General features: G+C 50.3%; 1 protein-coding gene across 1 annotated transcript in view; it reads right to left on the reverse strand.

Annotated features, from left to right (window-relative positions):
• Positions 1 to 214: 214 nt before the first annotated feature.
• The window catches only part of GAB2 (GRB2-associated binding protein 2), a 37033-nt gene continuing 17708 nt past the window's right edge, over positions 215 to 19539 (reverse strand). Inside the window, exons 2-9 of the mRNA XM_010292314.1 lie at positions 13567 to 13807; positions 8915 to 9501; positions 7753 to 7847; positions 6751 to 7033; positions 5620 to 5710; positions 3661 to 3763; positions 2626 to 2751; positions 215 to 843 (exon numbers count right to left, since the gene is read on the reverse strand). Coding sequence (XP_010290616.1) covers positions 700 to 843; positions 2626 to 2751; positions 3661 to 3763; positions 5620 to 5710; positions 6751 to 7033; positions 7753 to 7847; positions 8915 to 9501; positions 13567 to 13807 — 1670 coding nt within the window. The 3' untranslated portion in view covers positions 215 to 699. The remainder of the gene's footprint in view (positions 844 to 2625; positions 2752 to 3660; positions 3764 to 5619; positions 5711 to 6750; positions 7034 to 7752; positions 7848 to 8914; positions 9502 to 13566; positions 13808 to 19539) is intronic.

Genomic DNA, 19539 nt, shown 5'->3' on the forward strand with positions numbered 1-19539 from the left:
GCATATATGTGTGTGTATGATGGGGCAAGTCCTGGGCTTCTAAGTCAGCTCAGTGGGACAGTCTGGATGCTCTTCAAGCTCCTGAAGGTTAACAACCACAACCAAAAACATGGGGGCTGTTCCACCAGGAGGAGAATAGCCCTCAGAAGTTTTGAACTTATTATTTACAAGAGATGGGATGATGAAAGTGATTTCAAAAGGAATGGTCCTGCTCAGTTTTGGGATCAGGAGGAGGCAGAGAAGGTGGCAATCATAAGGAGTGAGGAATCAGAGCTGGGGAATGATGTCCTATGAAAGATGCTGCAAACCTGCATGGCACAGTTTAGGGGTATGGTATGGAAGAAGTCGGGGAGAGATGATGCAGTGTTAGCACATACAAGGTGGCTTTAATGGCTGTAAGCAAAAGATGTATAGGGTGAAACCTGGTATTGCTAAGTCAAAGTTCCTGGATAGTTCATCCAGCAGCTGACGCACAAACCTAGCCATCGAACACGGTTGGTCTTTATCACTGGCAAACAGTATCCGCCAAGTCTTCCCCTGAAATTAAGTTACTTTTTGTCTTGAAAGAAAAAATATAATGAAGACCCCCTCCCCTCCACAGTCTTAGAAATCCAGCCCAGGTGGAGCTGGCAGCCCAGCAGGGCCCCAGCTGGGGAAAACCACCAGGACATTTGCCTGTTTTGCTGCCTGCCCCAGGCACTACTGCTTCGTGCTCTTGGCGGGCTCCGAGGACTGCCGCACATCAGTCCACTCCTGCATGGTGCTCTGCAGCGCCTGTGTCTTCTCCTTGTCCACTTGCACGTAATCAACCTTCTCATCCGAGGCGACCGATGAAGTGGAGGGCTGTGGGGAGGAGAAACATGGCCACTGCCTGGTCACTCATCGGCAACCGGCTCTTCCCCCTCGCTCCTTCCTGCAGCAGCACCTCCATCTGCTGCACCTCCCCTGCTTTCTTGCAGAACCCATGGCTCACCACGCTCCCTCTAACCTACTGAAGGGTCTCGGATGAAAGATTTCAGGCTGCTTTGCATTTTGCTTGCATGAGACCGTGGTGCAAAGGGAGGGTAGGAACGGCACCTGGGTCTCTACCTTCACGCCAGCTCTGGGACATGGATGTTTGGTTGCACATGTGTGATCTACCTGCTGATATTGCCAATTCAGTGTTGCACCTTGCTCATTTTCTTGTAAAGAACTCAGGAACTCTTACAGATACACATAAAAATCCCAGCTCCATCCTTAGCCATGCTGACTCTACACACCTATGATGCCAGATTATCTTCATCCCCAAAACAACAGATAAGTTTGCAGGTTCACCCAGGAGACCTGTTGAAGATACTTTTTTCCATAGTTTCTTGAGTCCCAGAATTTTCCCAATTGAAATCCCAAGCATTTCAGAGGACCTCGAGCTGCTGGCAGCTGGAGCCAGATGATATTTTTTAATGGTCTAAAATCATGTTTCCAGGTTGGGATATAATTTAAATTGGTAATACCTGCAGAAATATTGCTGGTCAGAAAGAAACAATCAAGGGACAACTGTCAAATAATAAAAAGACCTAACCAGTGGGATGCTTTGCCTAGGAAACAAGGCGGTGCTTGAGGAAGTCGAGGCCAACTCACAAGTGGTTCCCACAAAGGCTTATACAATGCCTTGTCCTTCACCATCCCCTTGCTCAGATGCTGTTTTGCTGGAGCCAGTCTCTCCTTCCCCCTCCCAGTTTGCTCAGGGTGGCACACAGCAGGACCTGCCTTTGGTCCCTCCCCAACCCACTCTGTCAACCCTGGGTGTCCTCTTCATCTTGGTATGTGGCCTTGCTGTTGTGAAATCTCCATCATATGAGACTTCTAAGCCTCGTCCGTCACCTCAAGAGAGATGGCTTCCTTTGGATGTGGGGATGCCCTGAGGTCCTCCCTTGCACTATTTTCCTGTGATTCACTTTAAGATGGCGTTTGTTTCCCCCATGTATGAATCTGGAGAAAAATCACCAACATCTGGGTCTTTAGGAACTTCCCCTTCTACATTTCCATAGGACACTTGCCAGAGCCATCCCATCCCTGACCCATCTTCTCCCCACAGCTCTTTCTCACCAGGCAATGGCTTCATTAGCTCAAAATAGTCTAGCTTTTAAACATCAGCTTCACTTTTTGAAAGCAGTTTGTACTTTTCCTGCCCAAATGGCACTCTTTAAAAGCACCTGACTGCCAGGAGACAGGTGCCCATCATTTTCTGAATGAGCTCCCAAAAGTATCTCAGGTGGAAAACCCAAGTCTGGGGTTTTGCCCAAGTCTTTGGAGGACCTGTTGTTCTGAAGGTGGAAAAAAATTTTCTGATACTTCTTGGGATACCTCCTGACAGCTTTTGAATACACAATCTCCACCTGAATTTCTGGACTCAGCATCCCTGAACCCCTGCGCATCCACAATTCTGGTAACGCTTCCAGCAAGGCTGCAGACATGCAACAGAGTCTGAGTCTGACCTAGAATAACTAGAGCAGTGAATCTGCGGGAAAAATCGTGCCTCTGAGGTTACTGTGCCACTCACCAATCCTGCCCATTTTATGCCAATGTCCATAAACCCCCTTAAAAAGTGCATCACTTTTAACCAGAAGTTTATAAAATCCCCCGTACCTTTCTGTGTGGCCCTGGTGAGCTTGGCTGGAAGTCCAGAGCCAGATAATCCACACTCCCCAAACTCTTTTTAGGCGCTGGGCTGTTGGTGCCACTAGGAACAGGAGAAGCAGAAATGGGGTTTTGCTAATGCAGGGAAGAGACAGGAGAGATAATGAGGATTAAAATTGGAAGGAGGCCAAAAAAAAAAAAAAAAAAAAAAAAGACTTAAATCTGGCAACGAAGTGCCTTGGTGGCACTTTAAAAAGAGGTCCCAGCCTGGATATGTGCTCCCCTGCCTCTCTGGGACCAGGGTGTGCAGAACCACTGGGGGACTATATATACTGTATATTGTACTGACAAATATTTCAAGCTCATGGTTTTGATTTTATGTATCAGAGCAGTTCTGCTGCCTTCGTGCTGATTTTATTCACATGCCTGACATCAGACGTGGGCTTCAGCATTTCCCAGGAACCACACCTCAGCGAGGCCAGACCAGCGTTGGGATCTTCACCGATCACAACCACGCTACACAGAGCACAGATTTCCTCTACTACCCCCTTAGTTACACAGCCTCAAAAATATGCTTCAAGTCAGCAGCTTTGCAAAGAGAGACAAAATCCCCTCTTTGTAAGCAGTGCCGCTCCCTGCTGCTGCTCTGATAGCCCCTGCCCTCCACACAAACATGATGTCAGCACCGATCAGAGGAAAAAAATCCAACTTAAAATGAGTATCCCAAAACCAACTGAAAAAAATCAACTTACAAGAGGAAAATAGACTGTGACAGTCCATAGATGCTCTTATCCTCTCTTAATTCCTGGCAAAGTAGGTGATAAGTGTTCCTGCTCTCATATACAGTTAAAGCACCAGTGGGACATGTCATTTTAGGAACGAAAGCCACTGTTTTGTGCATGTAGAGATGTATGAAAGGACCTACACCACGCTCATCACGGTGCTATCTGAGCACTTCCATGTCACAAGCTAGGAATGTGTTTGCAGATGTGGGAAACAGATACGTCCTGCCAGGACCACATATCTTAGCTGTGGGGCCCTTACCATCGCCACGTAGTTCTCCTCGCTGTCTCCTGAGTCAGTGCTGGTGATGCTCTGGGAGGAGACAGGGCGACAGTATTGCAAAGAGCCGGCGTTGAAGGTCTGGCTGTAAGGACAAGGGTCAATGTGTTAGTGATGGTTGCAGGTGCTGCTTGTCCATTGCCAAGGAGGGATGGGAGAGGGCAGCACCTGATGCTTCCAAACATCACCGTGCTCAGGTCCGGGGACTGGGCATGAAGAGGAGCTGGTGGCATTGAGGTTCTCCTAACCTGACCTTCCCATGGTTCAGAAATCACTGGGTTTGCTTGTCTGATTTTTTGTTGGTTTTGTTTTTGTTTTTGTTTTTTTTTCCTAGGACTTTTTAGTAACACCTTGCTCGCTACGTACCTGTAACTCTCTTGCTATCAGCTACATAAATCAGGCTCCAGGAACTCTTATCTCACAGGAAGCATTTAATTGTGGAGGATGCAGGGCCAGCCTCAGTGGAGATTCTCACCTCTAGCCTCACCGCAGCTCCAGGATTTGTTTACCATGCAGGGCCCTATCCAAAATTTTTGCTGGAAAACAAAACCTCCGAGGCGTTGTCTTGCTTTAAATTGGCCAAATCTAATTATACAGAATAACATAATGCAATCAGCATCTGGCATTAAAGCTTGCGTCTTAAAAAGCTGTTTGTTGCCTTGCAGTAAAGGCAGGGTCATACGATTAGCTGATAAGGGAAAAATCCATTAGCTCTCCAGGGTCGGACGTCTTGTCAATCAAAGCCCGCTCGCTGTTTCCCGGTGCAGTGATTTCAGCACACAGCGCTCATGCCCTGCAGCCAGCCTCCACACAATCCAATTTGTCAGAGGAGTCACAGCAGCCAGGCTTTGCTTCTGCCTTTCATTGGACAACATCAGACCACGAATTAGCAGCAGAACTGGAATTGTGTGAATCCTGTTATTTTTGGCCGGCAGACTTTGCTCTAAAGTGCTTCGGTTTCATTTTGCAGACTTCCTTCGGGCTAGGCTTTGCTTTCAAGGCAATCAAAACACAGCTCGGTCAGACCCTGCGAGTGTCACCTGGGTTTTGAGACTACAGCGGGGTTTTGGGGCGAAGAGCTGGATGTGAAATCGTGCCCTATGCCCCAAGTCAGGGTGGGTCAGCTGGGTCATGAGTGGTGGTGGACCACAGGTCCTGTGTCAGAGCCACAGCTCTGCAAGAGTCGTCAGATCCCAGAAGAAGGAAATGTCTTCAAGGGATCTTAATTAGCTGCTCGGCCACATGCTGGGCTTTCATGTAAAATCCCGACATAAACAAATCTATCTTCCTACCACCAGCTGTGATGTGGGGAATATGACTCTGGCTCTTACAACACTTGACTAGGCTCATGAGGAGTCCAAGAGAGGACCCCTCTGCTTTGACAGCATCTGACCGAGGTCCTAAGTCTGGCCATGATGTGACCAAGGAAACCCCTGAGCCCTGAATCACCACGGTGTGGCAGGACATTTTATGAAAGAATTACTCCATAAATGCCACTCTTCCCAGATAGCTCCTGCTGGTCCCTCATGGGGATAGAGTGTTGGGCAAGGTGGACTTTCATCCCAGTGCAGATGTTTGCCCGGCTCGACCCAGCTCTGCAGCTCCTGTTTCTAAAATTGACAAAGAACACAATGAGGGCTGAAGGGATCATCCAGCTTTTGGGGAAATTCGGGTCTGCATCCAAAGTCTGGGCTCCCTTCTAGCTTGATTCAAGATGGTCCACAAGAAACGTGCCCCTTCAACAAAAAGAGATGGTGGGCCAGAAGAAACCTCTGCAGCGAGTGGAGGCAGAAGGGCAGTCAGCATCCCCCTTACACTCAGCCAGAGACGTTTAATCCATGGCAGAGGTGACAGCGTGGCTACGTGTGGACACCAGCAAGAGCAAGACCAGAGATTTGTTGTCAGAGCAAAGCAAGAATTCACACCCCAACCATTACTCACGTTGGCCTGGACCAGGATTTTGTGACTGGCGATTTGAAGGGAAGCTCATCGATGACAGTGTTGTTCCTCAGGTCCAGCGGCGATGGCTTTGCTGGGGAGGGGAAAAGCCTTTATTCAGAGGCAGCAGACTCCTACAATTCAGCGCTCATGACTGGCATGAGAGGGTCCCCAGCAAATTGTTGATTGCTTCCCATTCTGCTAATCAGTCCCCCAGCCCTCCTTGCTGATGACAAATACCCCCAACCAAAATCCCTGCACTCATTTACACCAGGATTGGGGGAAAACAGTGAATTTCTCCCTCTGACCCAACAGCCCCAAAGTGGGTGTGTGGCCCCAAAGAAGCAATGTGTCTCCCAGGGAATGGAGATCTGCTAAAAATGCCCAAACCCAGCATATATAATAAACAAATTCATTAGGGAGCTGCGATAACCCGTTAGATGGGGACAAAACCAGGCTCTGCTAGCCCTGAGCTGCCTCTGGTCATAGGGAGGGGAATGGGAATGGAATGGGGGATGGACATAGGGAATGGGAAAGGACATCTGAAGGGTAACATGAAAGCTCTTCTCATGATGGATGGCTCATTAGGTGGAAGAGTGCTGTGCTCTGGCCCCAGCCCTTGCTTAGTGTGTTGATAGGGTTAGGTGTTGACACCCTATGATGGGAGCCCTCCTCCTCAGCATCTCCTTGGTGACCCATCAGGCAATGGTTTTTGGGGAGGGATTTGGAGGATGTAGGCAAAGCCCTGAGGGAAGAACTTCCTAGAGGCAGCCAGTAGGAAACAGCAGGAGAAATTTGGGTCATCTGAATACAACACAGAGGTTTTGGGGTAGAGCATAGGGAGGGGTGCAGGTGAAGGGCGTGAGATCCTGCCTGTGACATGCATCTCCTGTAAAGGTCAGGAAGGGTGTGAGATAGGCACATTTCAAGCACCATGAAAGCTGCATTTGCACCATAGTCTTCCTGAAAGAGGAAGGGGATGGGGAAGATCTGAAGGTCTGACTGTGCTGGTGGTAGCAAAGTACACCCCACATAGGACTCTACTGAGTGTGCACAAGACGACAGATGTAGTCCGAAGTATTACAAGAATAGACGGGTTTCTGGAAAGATTTGCCCACAAATGACCATTCTTACCTTTCCGGTTGGGTTTGAGGTTGCGGTTGACTGGTGGGGGCTGGATTTCACTCAACCGTCTGTGGCACTGCGCCATGGCTCCTCCTTTATGCACAGGGAGGGTGGCCGAGGACAACCCCACCAGGTCGAAGTGATGCGGCCCAGGGCTCATAGGGATGTAGAGATTTTGGGCATTGTCATTGGCTTTCTCGGTGTGGATCAGGGGCGAGGAACCGGGGTTCATGGGGACATAGTTGTCCTCAGAGTCAGTGCTGTGGGAGCGGGCCACCGCTGCCTTGGCTTGCTGGAGGACAAGCGGGAGGATGTGCTGTGAGCATCAGACACTGCTCAACCCCATCCCACTATAAACCCACTATAACACACATCTGAGGTGGGACCAGCTCTAAAATCTCAGCAGAGATGGAAGGGATGGTCTGTCCCCTCCTTGGCCATCAGTTTGCACTGCGAGGGTCTACCTCCACTGTTTCTAAGACATTGCAACATCCTGAGTTCAGCGAAAGGTCTTAACTGCCCAGACTTGAGCCTCTTCTCATGATCAGAGTGAGCTGCAGAAGCATGCTTAACCTGGAAAGTCGTTTTTCCCTGGGCTCTGGCCATGACTAAAATGCAATATGAAAGGCTGCTTTAATGTCATTTCCAGTTCAGGAAGTCTTAGAAAGTGCACAAAAGAGGCTGTTCTGGCAGCATGTCAAAATTCAGCTCAGCAGCATCCCAGGCCTTCAGGAAGAAGCCAAACTCCTGGGTGCTTTTTTGGGTCAAAGCTCCAGGCAGATACACTCTGTGGAAGCACCCAAAGCAAAGCTCTGCATGCGGTGCTGGGTTAGGTGGTTGTCCCTCCATCCCTACCCTGCAGGCCACCATGGTTTTAACTGAAATCAGTTCTTCTTGACTTAGCTCTGCAAGGCTGGGCTGTGAGGTCCAACCTGGAACTGACTTATTTCTCAATCTGTAAGGTGCAAATGGTGCCTTATAGTATGGTGGCCTACGTCAAGGCCAACTCACCAAGTAGGAGTTGTACCCGTCGTTCATCGACTCAACTGACTGCACAGCGCTGCCGCCCCCGTGCTGGGGATATTCATACGTCTCGCAAGAAGAAGCTGCAACACAACCACAAATGTACAATGTGTCCCAGTGCAACTGCTAATGAAAGGGGCCCCTGAAAACAAAACGTAGGTACCGGGAGGGCAGTGTCTATTCTTGCTGATTGTGATGCTGGTGGAAAGACATGGTTTTTAGCCTGTCACAGACTGCCTGTTGTGCTCCCTCCCAACTAGCACCTCTCTGATGTGTCAACACAACTGCACGTGCCACACGGACCTAATCTGGTTCTGTCAAAGTGCTGCAAAACCCCAGGGGTAAAGACGTCAGATAAGGTAGATCATGGTGACAAAACTGGGTTAAGGGAGAGCTAGAGCTCCGTTACAGCTCGCTCAGCAGAGGTAAGGGCTGGCAGCCTCCGGTAAGGGGAGGATGGGGTGAGGATGGGATACTAAGCTCCTTGACTGGTCTATGTACTGCTAAACATGGGTCTGATGTCACCCTAAATGTTGGTATTTAGGTAGGAGGAGATGGAAGAGGCATTTCAGGGAGTTGTGTGTATCATTTGCAGTATGTTTTCTCTCCAACTGCTCTTTCTAAGTTACCTTGCAACTATCTCATCCTAGCCACAAGGTTTGGAAAGGGCACGCTCATCCACGTCCATCCATGACCAATGGAAAGGGTGGCTATGCTACACTGGGAACGTTGGGTCTTGGAGATGTGCAAAATTATGTCCCTGTCTGATGAGCAAAACCAAGGCAGCTCCAGGCTGAAGTATGTGCTGATAAACCTGGTTATGAATTAAAGTAAAAGCAAGCTAAAAATGGCTGAAATCACTAAAATCTGGTGAAGGACTGCATAGGCAAGCAGGTTTGGGGTTTTGGTTCAAGGTACAACACAGCTAAGAGCCAACTGAGCAGCTCTGGTGGGCAGAGCCCTGGGCATGCCTCTGCTTTCCCATTGCATACAAAAAACAGGGCCAGACTCTGACTGGGGAGAGCTTTGTGTTCAACACCCTGGTTGATGCCAACAGCCACCCCAGCCCTACCACAATCCAATGGGACGGCCCCATCCAAGGCTGCTAGATAGGACAAATCCACCCTCTGCTCCCCATCCCCAAATTCACCTCGGTGCAGCCTGCTGTTCTCCACCGCCGGCAGCGTGTTTCTCCGGGGAATAGTGGCTGCCATGGGGGCTAGCCCTAAGCTTTCACCGGGCTGGGGCCGCTGAGGAGGGCTTCCCCACCGCGGCTCCGTCTGCCCGGGTTTTGGGGGCCGTGGGGGTGGCGCGGCGGGCGAGTCACTGGCGGCCACGGCCAGAGCATTGTGGTTCTTGTCCAGTGTAAATGTCCTGGGGATCTGGTAGATGGAGAGCGGGGTGGCAGGGATGTCATAGGAGTCCGTGGAGAGCTCCCCAAACTCCTTGCATAGGGTGTTGTTGGGAGTCTTGTAGGTGTAGACCTCCTCGTTATCTGTTTCGGAGCTGGTGAGGCTTGACTTGGGGTGGGTGTAGGAACCAAAGGCGCGCGGGAGGTCGTATGCACTGTCCCTGAACTCTGAGTTGTGCCGGCTGGGTTTTGGCAGGCTGTAAAAGCCATGGAGCTGCCCACCAACCCCGTTCATACAGTGCCCGTTGCCCTGTGAGAGCTTCTGGACCGCTGTGTCGCTCCGCATGAAGAAGGTGGACCTCGTGGCTTGGGAGAAGCTGGCACTCCTGTGGAGGAAGGGGAGAAGGGGGCTGAGATGGGGGGAGAGTCAGTCTTGGGGTGCACCGAGACCTTGTCCCCCTGTTCGTCACATTCCCAACCTGCATTGCCCAACCCCAAGGCAATGGGAACATCTCAGACCCCTCCAAATGTGCCCACAACCCATTTTGTCCTGAAAACACCTTCAAAATGACCCTGCCACAGGTGGGAGTGCTGAGCTCCATGACGGGGCTATGGGCAGGAATGAGCCTTTTATTCAGACATAAATTGCTCCAGAAGAGCAATTTTTACATCAGCTGACAGCAACCCAAGACATGGCTGCAAAGCAGTACCCCATCAGCATCGCCATCACGTGGTGGCCACCCATCCGCAGTGCAGGAAGGAGGCTTACTTTCCCCTCTGCCTTGCAAACATGTTTGAGAGGGACTGGAAAAATTCCTGATGGGGATTATTTCAAAGCCTCCAGCCATGCTGCCACCCTTCTCTCCTGCAGGGCAAGCCCTGGGGAGGTGAGGACATGCCCCAGCTGGGTTTTTGGGTTTCACAGAATCATTAAGGTTGGTAAAGACCTTTAAGATTATCAAGTCCAAAAGTTTGCAAGCCCTGATCCTCAGGGGAGGAGGAATAAACCTCACGGTTGAATTCAGGTTTATAAAATCCCTCGAGTGCCCTGGGTGGAGTGGGGCAGCATGGTCATTATGTCCCTGCCTCGCTAATGACTCCGTGATTTGTGTTGTGGTCATGCCTGGGGACACCAGCCAGGACAGAGGGCGAGCACTGGGGAGACCTCAGTCCTCTAACGACTGCTCATTAGCCACCGCTTCTCTGCCAATTCCCTCTCAGGTGTTTCATCTCCTGTTTTATCCCTCCTGCTGCTGCTTTTTTCAACACTCCAACATTGCAGAAAGTGATGAGCCCCATGGGCTTGGCTTTCTGCACCTCTAACCCCAGCAGATAACATTTTCTTGAGTCAGGGAATGCTTGAATTGGTCACTTGGACTTTCCTCCCCCCTGCCTCAACTCCTATCCCACAAAACTGGGGGAAATGCGAGCATCACTGTGGAAGCACTGGGACACGAGGATGAGATGCGGCAGAGCTGAGCACAGGTGATGATGATGCTTTCCCTTGAGCTGGCTGAAGCAGTGTGGCAGAAGAAAATATGGCAAAGCTCAAAAAAAGGGTTACCCTGCCATGAAAAGGTAATGCATACACACCAGCAGAAGGTGACAGGTAGCCTTCAGCTGACTCTTTCTGTTCTCAGAGGTATAACCATGTGTGGGTCAGACTTTTGGGGATCACGTGCTGACAGCCAGAAAAGACTCATCCAGCCCCATTTAAACATAGAATCACAGAATCATTAAGGTTGGAAAAGAAGACTTTTAAGATCATCAAGTCTAACCATCAACACAGCACCACCAAGCCCACTAAACCATGTCCCAAAATGCCATGTCTACATGTTTTTTGAACACTTCCAGAGATGGCGACTCCACCACCTCCCTGGGCAGCCTGTTCCAACGCTTGACCACTCTCTCAGAAAAGAAATTTTTCCTAATATCCAATCTAAACCTCTCCTGGCACAACTTGAGGCCATTTCCTCTCGTCCTATCGCTGGTTACTTGGGAGAAGAGACCAACACCCACCTCACCACAACCCCCTTTCAGGTAGTTGTGGAGAGCGATGAGGTCTCCTCTCAGCCTCCTCTTCTCCAGACTGAACACCCCCAGTTCCCTCAGCTGCTTCTCATCAGACATGTGCCCCACGTCTCCCTGTGGATGTTCTGCCCTGGAACAATCACTGCATTGGGAAAAAGTGAAATGGTTACGGGGTGGGGGGTGTTTCCAGTTGTGGCAAATCACTGAGGAAGTGCCAGCCCTATGGGAAAAGCTGGGAGATGCTGGTTTACACCACTCCGGTGGGGCTGATGATCTGCAGGGACAACAGGGACTCTTTCATGGAGCCAGCACGAGATGGCGCTCAGAAATAGGGCTTATTGAGGGAAAAAATCAAGTGATGCTGCGATATGACAAATGAATCCCTGCCACCTTCGGAGCTCAGTCTGCCCAGGAGACGTTTGGGCTCTGGCAGGGACCTTTCAGCCGAGGACTTGAAGCATCTCATGGGTTAATTATTCAGCATCATTCACCAATTAGCTACTATTACCCTCATTTTATGGATGAGTAAAGTAAGAGCTCTGGAGCTGAGAAGGGAGGGATTCCCAGCAGTCCTGCAGCCCCGTGCACTGGGCATTGATCAGGGTGATTATTTCTCGCCCGGCTGCAGAAGCTGCCACCGGCCAGTTTTGTCTCTGCCCACCAATGCATCAGTGCTTGAGTCCTCCTCCTCGGTGTCCCGGCTGCGCTCGGGCTCTCGGGGGGTGGCTTTGAGGTACCCTCACAGCTGGAGAGTCAGAGGGCCTTTTTTTAAACACTGTTCCGTTAACTCCATCTGAAGTTAATTTCTCTGAGCCTTCTTCTGTTGTTGTTTTTCGAGTCAGGAAAGGCAGCTGCAGCAGGAAAGCCCAGCGGAGGCTGCAGCCCGGGCTCTGCTCTCACCTCACTCCAGCTGGGCTCCGACCGCCTCTCCCTCCCTCCTCGCCGCTCTCGCGAGCCAAAACTCTTCATGCCAAAAAAACTCCTCGCTATTTAAGGCAACCGGCTGGGTCCGGAGGCGGAGAGCTGCCGCTCGCTCAGAAATACCACACAGCGCACCACGGGCTGTCGCGAAGCCCAGCGAGCTCTGGGCTACAGCAGGGATGAACGGCAGAGTGGTGCAAACCCTGCCCATCCCTCGGTGTTTTTTCTCATTAAAGGCAAGAATTAGGGCCCTGTCTGCAGGGTGACAGAGTGGCTGATGTTGGAAGGGACCTCCAGAGGTCATCTGGTCCAACACCCTGTGCTCAGGCAGGGCTACTCAGAGCCTGCTGCCCAGGAACGTGTCCAGATGACTTTTGAATATCTCCAAGGATGGAGACTCCACAACCTCCCCGGGCAACCTGTGCCAGTGCTCGGTCACTTGCACATCGAAAAAGTGTCTCCTGATGTTCAGAGGGATCCTCCTGTGTTTCCGTTTGTGCCTGTTGCCTCTGGTCCCGTCACTAGGCACCACTGAGAAGAGCCTGACTCCGTCCGCTTGGCAACCTCCCTGCAGGTATTACATACATTGATGAGACCCCCTGAGCTTTCTCTAGGCTGAACAGTCCCAGCTCTGTCAACCTTTCATGCTAGGAGCGATGCTCCAGTCCCCTCAGCATCTGCATGGCCCTTTGCTGGACTCTCTCCAGTATGTCCATGTCTCCCTTGTACTGGCGAGCCCAGCACTGGACCCAGCACTCCAGGTGTGGCCTCACTAGGGCTGAGCAGGGGGGACGGATCACCTCCCTTGACCTGCTGGCAAGACTTTGTCTAATTCAGCCCAGGATACCATTTGTCTTCTTGGCTGCAAGGCCCCATTGCTGGCTCATGTTCAACCTGGTGTCCACCAGGACCCCCAAGTCCTTTTCTGCCAAGCTGCTTTCCAGCTGGGTGACCCCCAGCATATAAAGGTGCCTGGGGTTGTTCCTGCCCAGGTGCAGGACTTCGCACTTCTCCTTGATGAACTTCATGAGGTTCCTGCTGGCCCGTTTCTCCAGTCTGTTGATGTCCCTCTGGTTTATCAGCATGACCCTCTGGTTTGTCAGCCACTCCTCCCAGCTTGGTGTTACCAGCAAACTGGCTGAGGGTACACTCTGCCCCATCATACAGGTCATTAATGAAGATGTTAAACAGTCCAGTATTGACCCCTGGGGTACACTGCTAGTGACTGGCCTCCAACTACACTTTGGGCAACTCATCATCACTCTCTGGGTCTGGCCATTCAGCTGGTTTTTGACACAACCCAGAAAGCCAGAAAAGCCGGGAGCTTGGAAGGTCGCTGCTCCAACCTCCTCCTCCCAACCGCGATGAGATGAGACCATCGCTCAGGGCTGCCTCCAGCTGGGTTTTGCAGACCTCTAAGGACAGAGGTGGGTTGAGCCGCTCAGCCCCAGCCCTCCCTCAGCTGTCCCCAAGGTTTGCTCCCAGGCGGGGTACAATACCTTGCGTTTTCTGACTTTCTGCTCATGCACTGGTGGAGGAAAAGGTAGTCCTGGGGGGCACTGGCAGACAGGGTGCTCTGGAGGTGGCTGGCGGGCGAGTCGAAGGTGAACAGGGTGGGCTGGCTGGAGTGGGACGGTGCTGAGGACTTGCGCTCTCGCAGCAGGTGGTGGCTGGCACCACTGAGCTCTGCCGGGGAGGACCGTGGCGCGTGGTTCATGGAGGCGATGCTCCTCAGGGTATCTGTGAACGGAAAAAACACGCTGGTGATGCAATGATCCCACAGCCTGTGTTCCCAGGGTTTTCCTTACTGAAACGCTCCGGCATTTAGGGAGGTGTGTGGGGTTTGCTTATAGCTATGAGTGATGCACTCAGCAGCAGGCTCCTCTAACTTGGAGCACATGCAACTGTAGGTACCATGTAGGGAAATATCATATTTTATAATTTCATCATATTTTATCACACGCTTAATGGCTTGCAGAGATGTCTGGGGGATGTCAGCCCAATTCACAGGGAGCTCAGTGGGTTGTTAAAACCTGGTTAAAAAGGAGAAGGAAGAGAAGAGCTTTCACATCGCAGTTTTTGCTGCTGTCTTTTCTTAGAGACCTTTTGCAGGTGGCTTTAGAAATGTGATTTAAGTCATCCCCACCCCTCTGTGTAAGGGCATCGCTGCTATCCTTTTACGGTTGGGTAAACTGAGGCATGGGGTGTGAATGTGGAGGGACATAATGACAGCAGAGCTTAAAAATATTCCCACATTCCCCAAATTCTCTATTAATTTTGTGACCTCAAAAGAGTTCCTGCTGTTTTCTGCTAGTAAAATCAGATGCAGACCCGAGGCGTGACTCCTAGTGTCCGCTCCCCTTGCTCAAGAAGAAATACAGTCTAAAATATTAAATTAATTTCAACAGAGAATATCTCAGGGTTCAGGAATAATCACCCAGCTACTCCAGCCCTGTAATAAGTGTGCTCCAAGAATTTGAATCAGGGATGAATTTTTACAGCCAAGCTGTAAAGCCCCATTAAAAAACCCAAACAGAACAACAACAAACAAAACCCCAGAAAACCCACAAGCTGCAGAATATTTTGGGAAAGCTGATCCATCTCTGGCTGCAGAAGACCATGCATGGTCTCCCTGCCATGCATGCACTCCTGGCATGTGAAAACCACTCGTGGTTCACTGAAGTCACCCTTTATAACAGCTGTGATTTACATTTACTTGGTGTTGATGCAAAATGCAGAAAAACCCCCAAACCTTAACAAAAAGGCCACATTTCCCTGGGTAAATCCACCCATTTTCTGGCCACCACTGATTTAGAGATTCCTCCCAGATTTCCCCCAACACCGTGTCCATCTGCTCCTTAAATGCGACTTCAGACACCCATAAGGGAACCTGCTCCAACACAGGGATAAGGAGCATTTTACAGATTTCCAACCTCTTTTTTCCATTCCTTCCCTCAAATCCCAGATCTTACCAGAAGTTTTGGGCCTGACTCTCTTAACGCTGCAGAGAAATGAGTTCTCTGCAAAATGGTTGTCATGGCTCGGACAAGGAGATTCTCCACACGGGGTGATTTTTCACTGCCTTCTGAATCGTGTCAAGATACAAAATCGATCTGTCTGCCGCTCGTTCACTGCTGCTACATTTTTTTCCCTGGCATTACTGCAAACTTCACCCGATGCAGAAAAAGTACATTAATAAAAGCCAAAGAGCGTGGCTCGACTCCGCTGTTTGGTTTGTGCTAAACACAGAAAGGATCAATATTTAACATTGACATTAATGGTGGGGGATGAGAGCTTAAAACTCTGATTCCTGTCGCCTTTGCATGGACGTTAAAGATCCCTTGGTGCTTTTCATGGGAGTATATGGCTGTCTCGGTGTCCTTGGACAGCATAGTGCCTTGACCCTCATTCTTATTAAATATTTATCCCATAGCAGTACAGACTGATCCCCATTGGACAAAGAATCTTGAGAGCTCTGTGATTCCCAAATCTTAGTCCCAAATCAAGTGATTTGAGGTCAACGAGAACAGTAGAGCCCATACCCATGTTGCTATCAAAAACAGGGGGGCTGCAATCAAAATGGCTCTCAGGAACAGCCCCCCAGTCTTGCCACCTCCCAAATCCTGGCCAAGAATTGTCCATGACATTGGGCTTTGGCCAAGGCTCTTCCAAGGATGGCATGAGGATGGCAAGTTGGTGTAGTGACCCCATCCCAGCATGAAGGTTGCCTCTGGGGACAACGGTGAACTGGTTGGCGTCCCTCTGCCCTGAGCAGTCCTCCAACACAGTCCCTGAAGGCTCTGTACTTGTCATTGCATGGAAAAGCCATGGCAGGTCAAAATACACCTGGGAGTTAAAAATTACACCAATTTATTTGTGTTGACACAGCCTAAGGGGAGACCTGGGGCTGCACGGAGGAGACAGTCCCCACCATCACACTGGGGCACAGCAAATTAAAATCACAACACTTTGAGGAGCCCAGTGAATCCTGCATTGCCAGGACACTTTAATCTTTTCCCAAAAATTAGTCCCAAAAATGGAGAACGCAGTGCAAAAGACGAGCTCATTGAAAGCAGCATGAATTACTCCACGGTTACTCCAACTGCATAAAAGAAAAAGGGGGACTGAGGGGAGCAAGCAACAATGCCTGGTAAAAGCACGTCACTTCCCTGGGGGAAGCCGCTCTATTGACATCTGCATCGATTTTCAAAATGAATTCCCAGCTCGCTTCCCGCAGCGACCCGGCCACCGAGAGCATTAGCGGGAGCGAATTCAGGACTCACGTACTCCATTAGGTCTGTGAGATGAACTCCGTAATAGCAGGTGAGAGATGGATTGTTTCATGGGCCTGGGAGGGTGTTGCAAGTGCTGGGAAGATAAATCCTGCGGCTGCAGAAGGGGACTGCCAAGATTGCTCTGTGTTTCTTACGTTGGGTTTTTTTTTTTCACTATCAAAAAGGGCAGCTCGTGCGCCCGGGTCACACGCTGATAATGGGTCCTGCTGGGGTGCAGAAAAGGAGGCAAGAAAGGAAATGGACACAGAAAAATAGTATTTGATGACTACTACATGCAAAAAAGGAAACATCAAGACATTTGTGCTCTCATACTGGCATGAATGGAGAGAGGTCACCATGGGTAGATGCTCCATCCCTGGAAACATTCCAGGTCAGGTTGGATGGGGCTCTGAGCAACCTGATCTAGTTGAAGATGTCCCTGCTCATGGCAGGGGGGGTTGGACTAGATGACCTTTAAAAGTCCTTCCAACCCAAACTATTCTATGATTCTATGATTCTATGAAGGTAAGGCATACAGGGTGATTTATGAGCCAGAGGTCCCAATGCTGTTTCAACTCACCATGCCACAGTGCCTGGCTCCCAGTGATGAGGACCAAGGCTCCTTTCCTGTGTCCATGCTGGGTACTTAGTGAATAACCTGCTGGGCTTCCTATTCAGATGCCTCTGGGCATTGTCCCCACACACATCATGACCAAAGGTGCTCAATTCAATCTGGCCACGAGCCAAAAAGAATGATGCTCCTCCATTCCTTATGGCCATCTGCCTCGACGCCATGGATAAACCCATGGCCCTCCTTTATTTAAGAGCATAGATGTAGCCTTCAAATCCCCTGGCTTTATGTTGAGAGATTGAGTTTATGTTGAGGGAATGCATCAAATACAGCCAAGGAGGGATAAGATCCTGTTCCAGTTCCTATTGCCATTCCCAGGGGCGGCAAAGTTAAGGTTATGTAGTGGGGCCATGTGGGAAGTGTCATCTTAACCCCACGTTTCCTGGCTGGTTCTCCTCCGAGTTCGGGGAATTGGACTCTCACGGTCTGGAAAAAGCAGCGTTGGACGCCCACAACCTAAAATTCAATGTCAGCAGCATGGCTTGCATGCATACATCTCGCTGGGCTCATGCTACAGCTGTTGCACGAGTCCCTGCGAGAAAGCAAGCCAAAGGCTCAGTGGGGATGAGCCAGCACGGCCCTGCAAAACCCCACGGTGCCAGGTGGGCTTCGGTTGGCCGAAGGCTCAGCACTTGCTAGTCCAGATTAAGGTGTGCTTTTTTGGCCATGTGTTACAGCAAAGGGGGAAATAACCTCCTTACAACTCCATCCCCAAAGCAAAAATACGCAACTGCAAGCACGGCCAGCAATGGGATGGACTGGGCTGGGAGCCAGGAATTTTTTATGAATGTTATCAATCCCCCAAAGCAGTAGTTTCCCTCCTTGCTGACAGCTCTGAATTCCCTTGCTCCGAGTGCTCGACTATTGCTGTGTGCACATAGCTTCACACAGTGTTCCTGAGTTTATCTGAGGGAAATAATTACTCAGCCTCCTTCGGAAATTGTTGCTCAAAACGGCCTTTTTCACCGGAGCGACAACGTCAGCTTTCCCTGCCTGAGGGCAGAGGCTGGGACTACAACTCCCTGTATCCCATGGTCTTGAAATTAGGCCCCTGGGAGCACAGTGATTTTTGGGTGTAGCTAAATTCCTGCGCTCCCATCGCTGGTTGCAGCAAAGGTGCCAGGTTTGCTTGGTACAAAATTCCCCGTGATGCCCACACTGTGCTGGCAAGGGTGAGGTGAGGCCAAGGGGCCTCTCAGGTTAAGGGCTCCTTGGATCTCCCCGGGCAAATAAGGCCATGAAACTCCTCATACTGCACCGCTGACTTCGTGCCAGTAAAAACTTATGGCCAATGAGATTTTTCTTCAAGAGGGAATAGTAGAAATCTACTAGCAATTATCCCTAGGAGGGCATGGGGCAGAGCGTGCTCATGCGCTATCGTCTTCCCCACCCTTTGGAGCAGCTCCGTCACCTATTAGCAAAAAAAGGGGGAACCTTCTCCTCTGGGAATCTGCCTGCGCCTCCGCTTTTGCTGCCAGCTCACTCAGAAATACAAAAAAAAAATTAAAAAAAAGACAAACAACCCTACCAAAACAAGCCCTCCGCGTGCTTCTCCTGGCAGGGAGAGAACAAACAACATGTCCTATGGATGAGTCACCATGGCACCGTGCTGCCAGGAGGCCCTGGGATGCCACAAGGATTAGTGTGGCACCCGAGGATGGTTTATTTACCGAGCTTTCCCCATCGCCTCCGAGTTGGATGGCATTTGGAAAAGCTGTTGTCAGTCTAAGGATGCCTTGGCAGGTCGCCTGCTAAAGGTTTCCTCTGGCAGGTTAGTTGGAAAGGGCGTCCGATTTGGATAATTTCCCCTCTCCAGTTTCCATCAGGGTGGGGAGCTGCATGCAAAGACACGGGTACCCTAATACTCAGCGTTGCCTGAATTTCGAGTGCCGAGCAGGGGGAGTGGAGGTCCACAAAAGTGAGGATGGGGCAAGGTAGGACTCGCCACAGCTGCATCCTCCACTGCAGAGGGGCCGAAGGGTGGAGAGAGAAGTGGCATCAGAGCTTTTTCTTTCTGGTTTCTGCTGCTTATTTCCTTTTGCTTCGAGAAGCCAAGCAGGACAGGCTGGCCAAAGGAAAGGAGAGCATCACTGCTTTATGGACAGGAATCTGCTGCACAGAGGGCTAAGGGCATGGTTTCTCTTTACCCAGTTTCAGCCATCTAAATGGTGCTCAGCCTAAGCTGGTCCCCTTAGGTTTCCTCTACCAACAACAGTGAAACCCCTCAACTATTTAAGCATCCAACACAGGATGGGTAGAATTACCTGAGAAAGAGTTGATGGGAAAGACGGTGAGACAAAGATGAGTGGCAATAAATAGCATTGTCTCTGCCCGTGTCAGCGTTCTACTTGCATTTGTATGAAACAACTGAAAAATAGTGGTAATGTAGGAATGTTTGCCTCAAAGAAGCATGGGAACCAGGGGAAAAAATCACAGTGCTGGAGACCGAGTGAGTGAGAAGAGAGGGAAAGAAGCCAAGTCAGATCATCCTGACCTCAAAGCACTTTATATCTCAGTTATTTTAACAGTAATCAATTCTTTGAAGGACGAAGGCGCAGAAGGGAAAG

The sequence above is a fragment of the Phaethon lepturus genome, unplaced genomic scaffold, assembly GCF_000687285.1.
Source record: "Phaethon lepturus isolate BGI_N335 unplaced genomic scaffold, ASM68728v1 scaffold15718, whole genome shotgun sequence".
NCBI lineage: Eukaryota > Metazoa > Chordata > Aves > Phaethontiformes > Phaethontidae > Phaethon > Phaethon lepturus.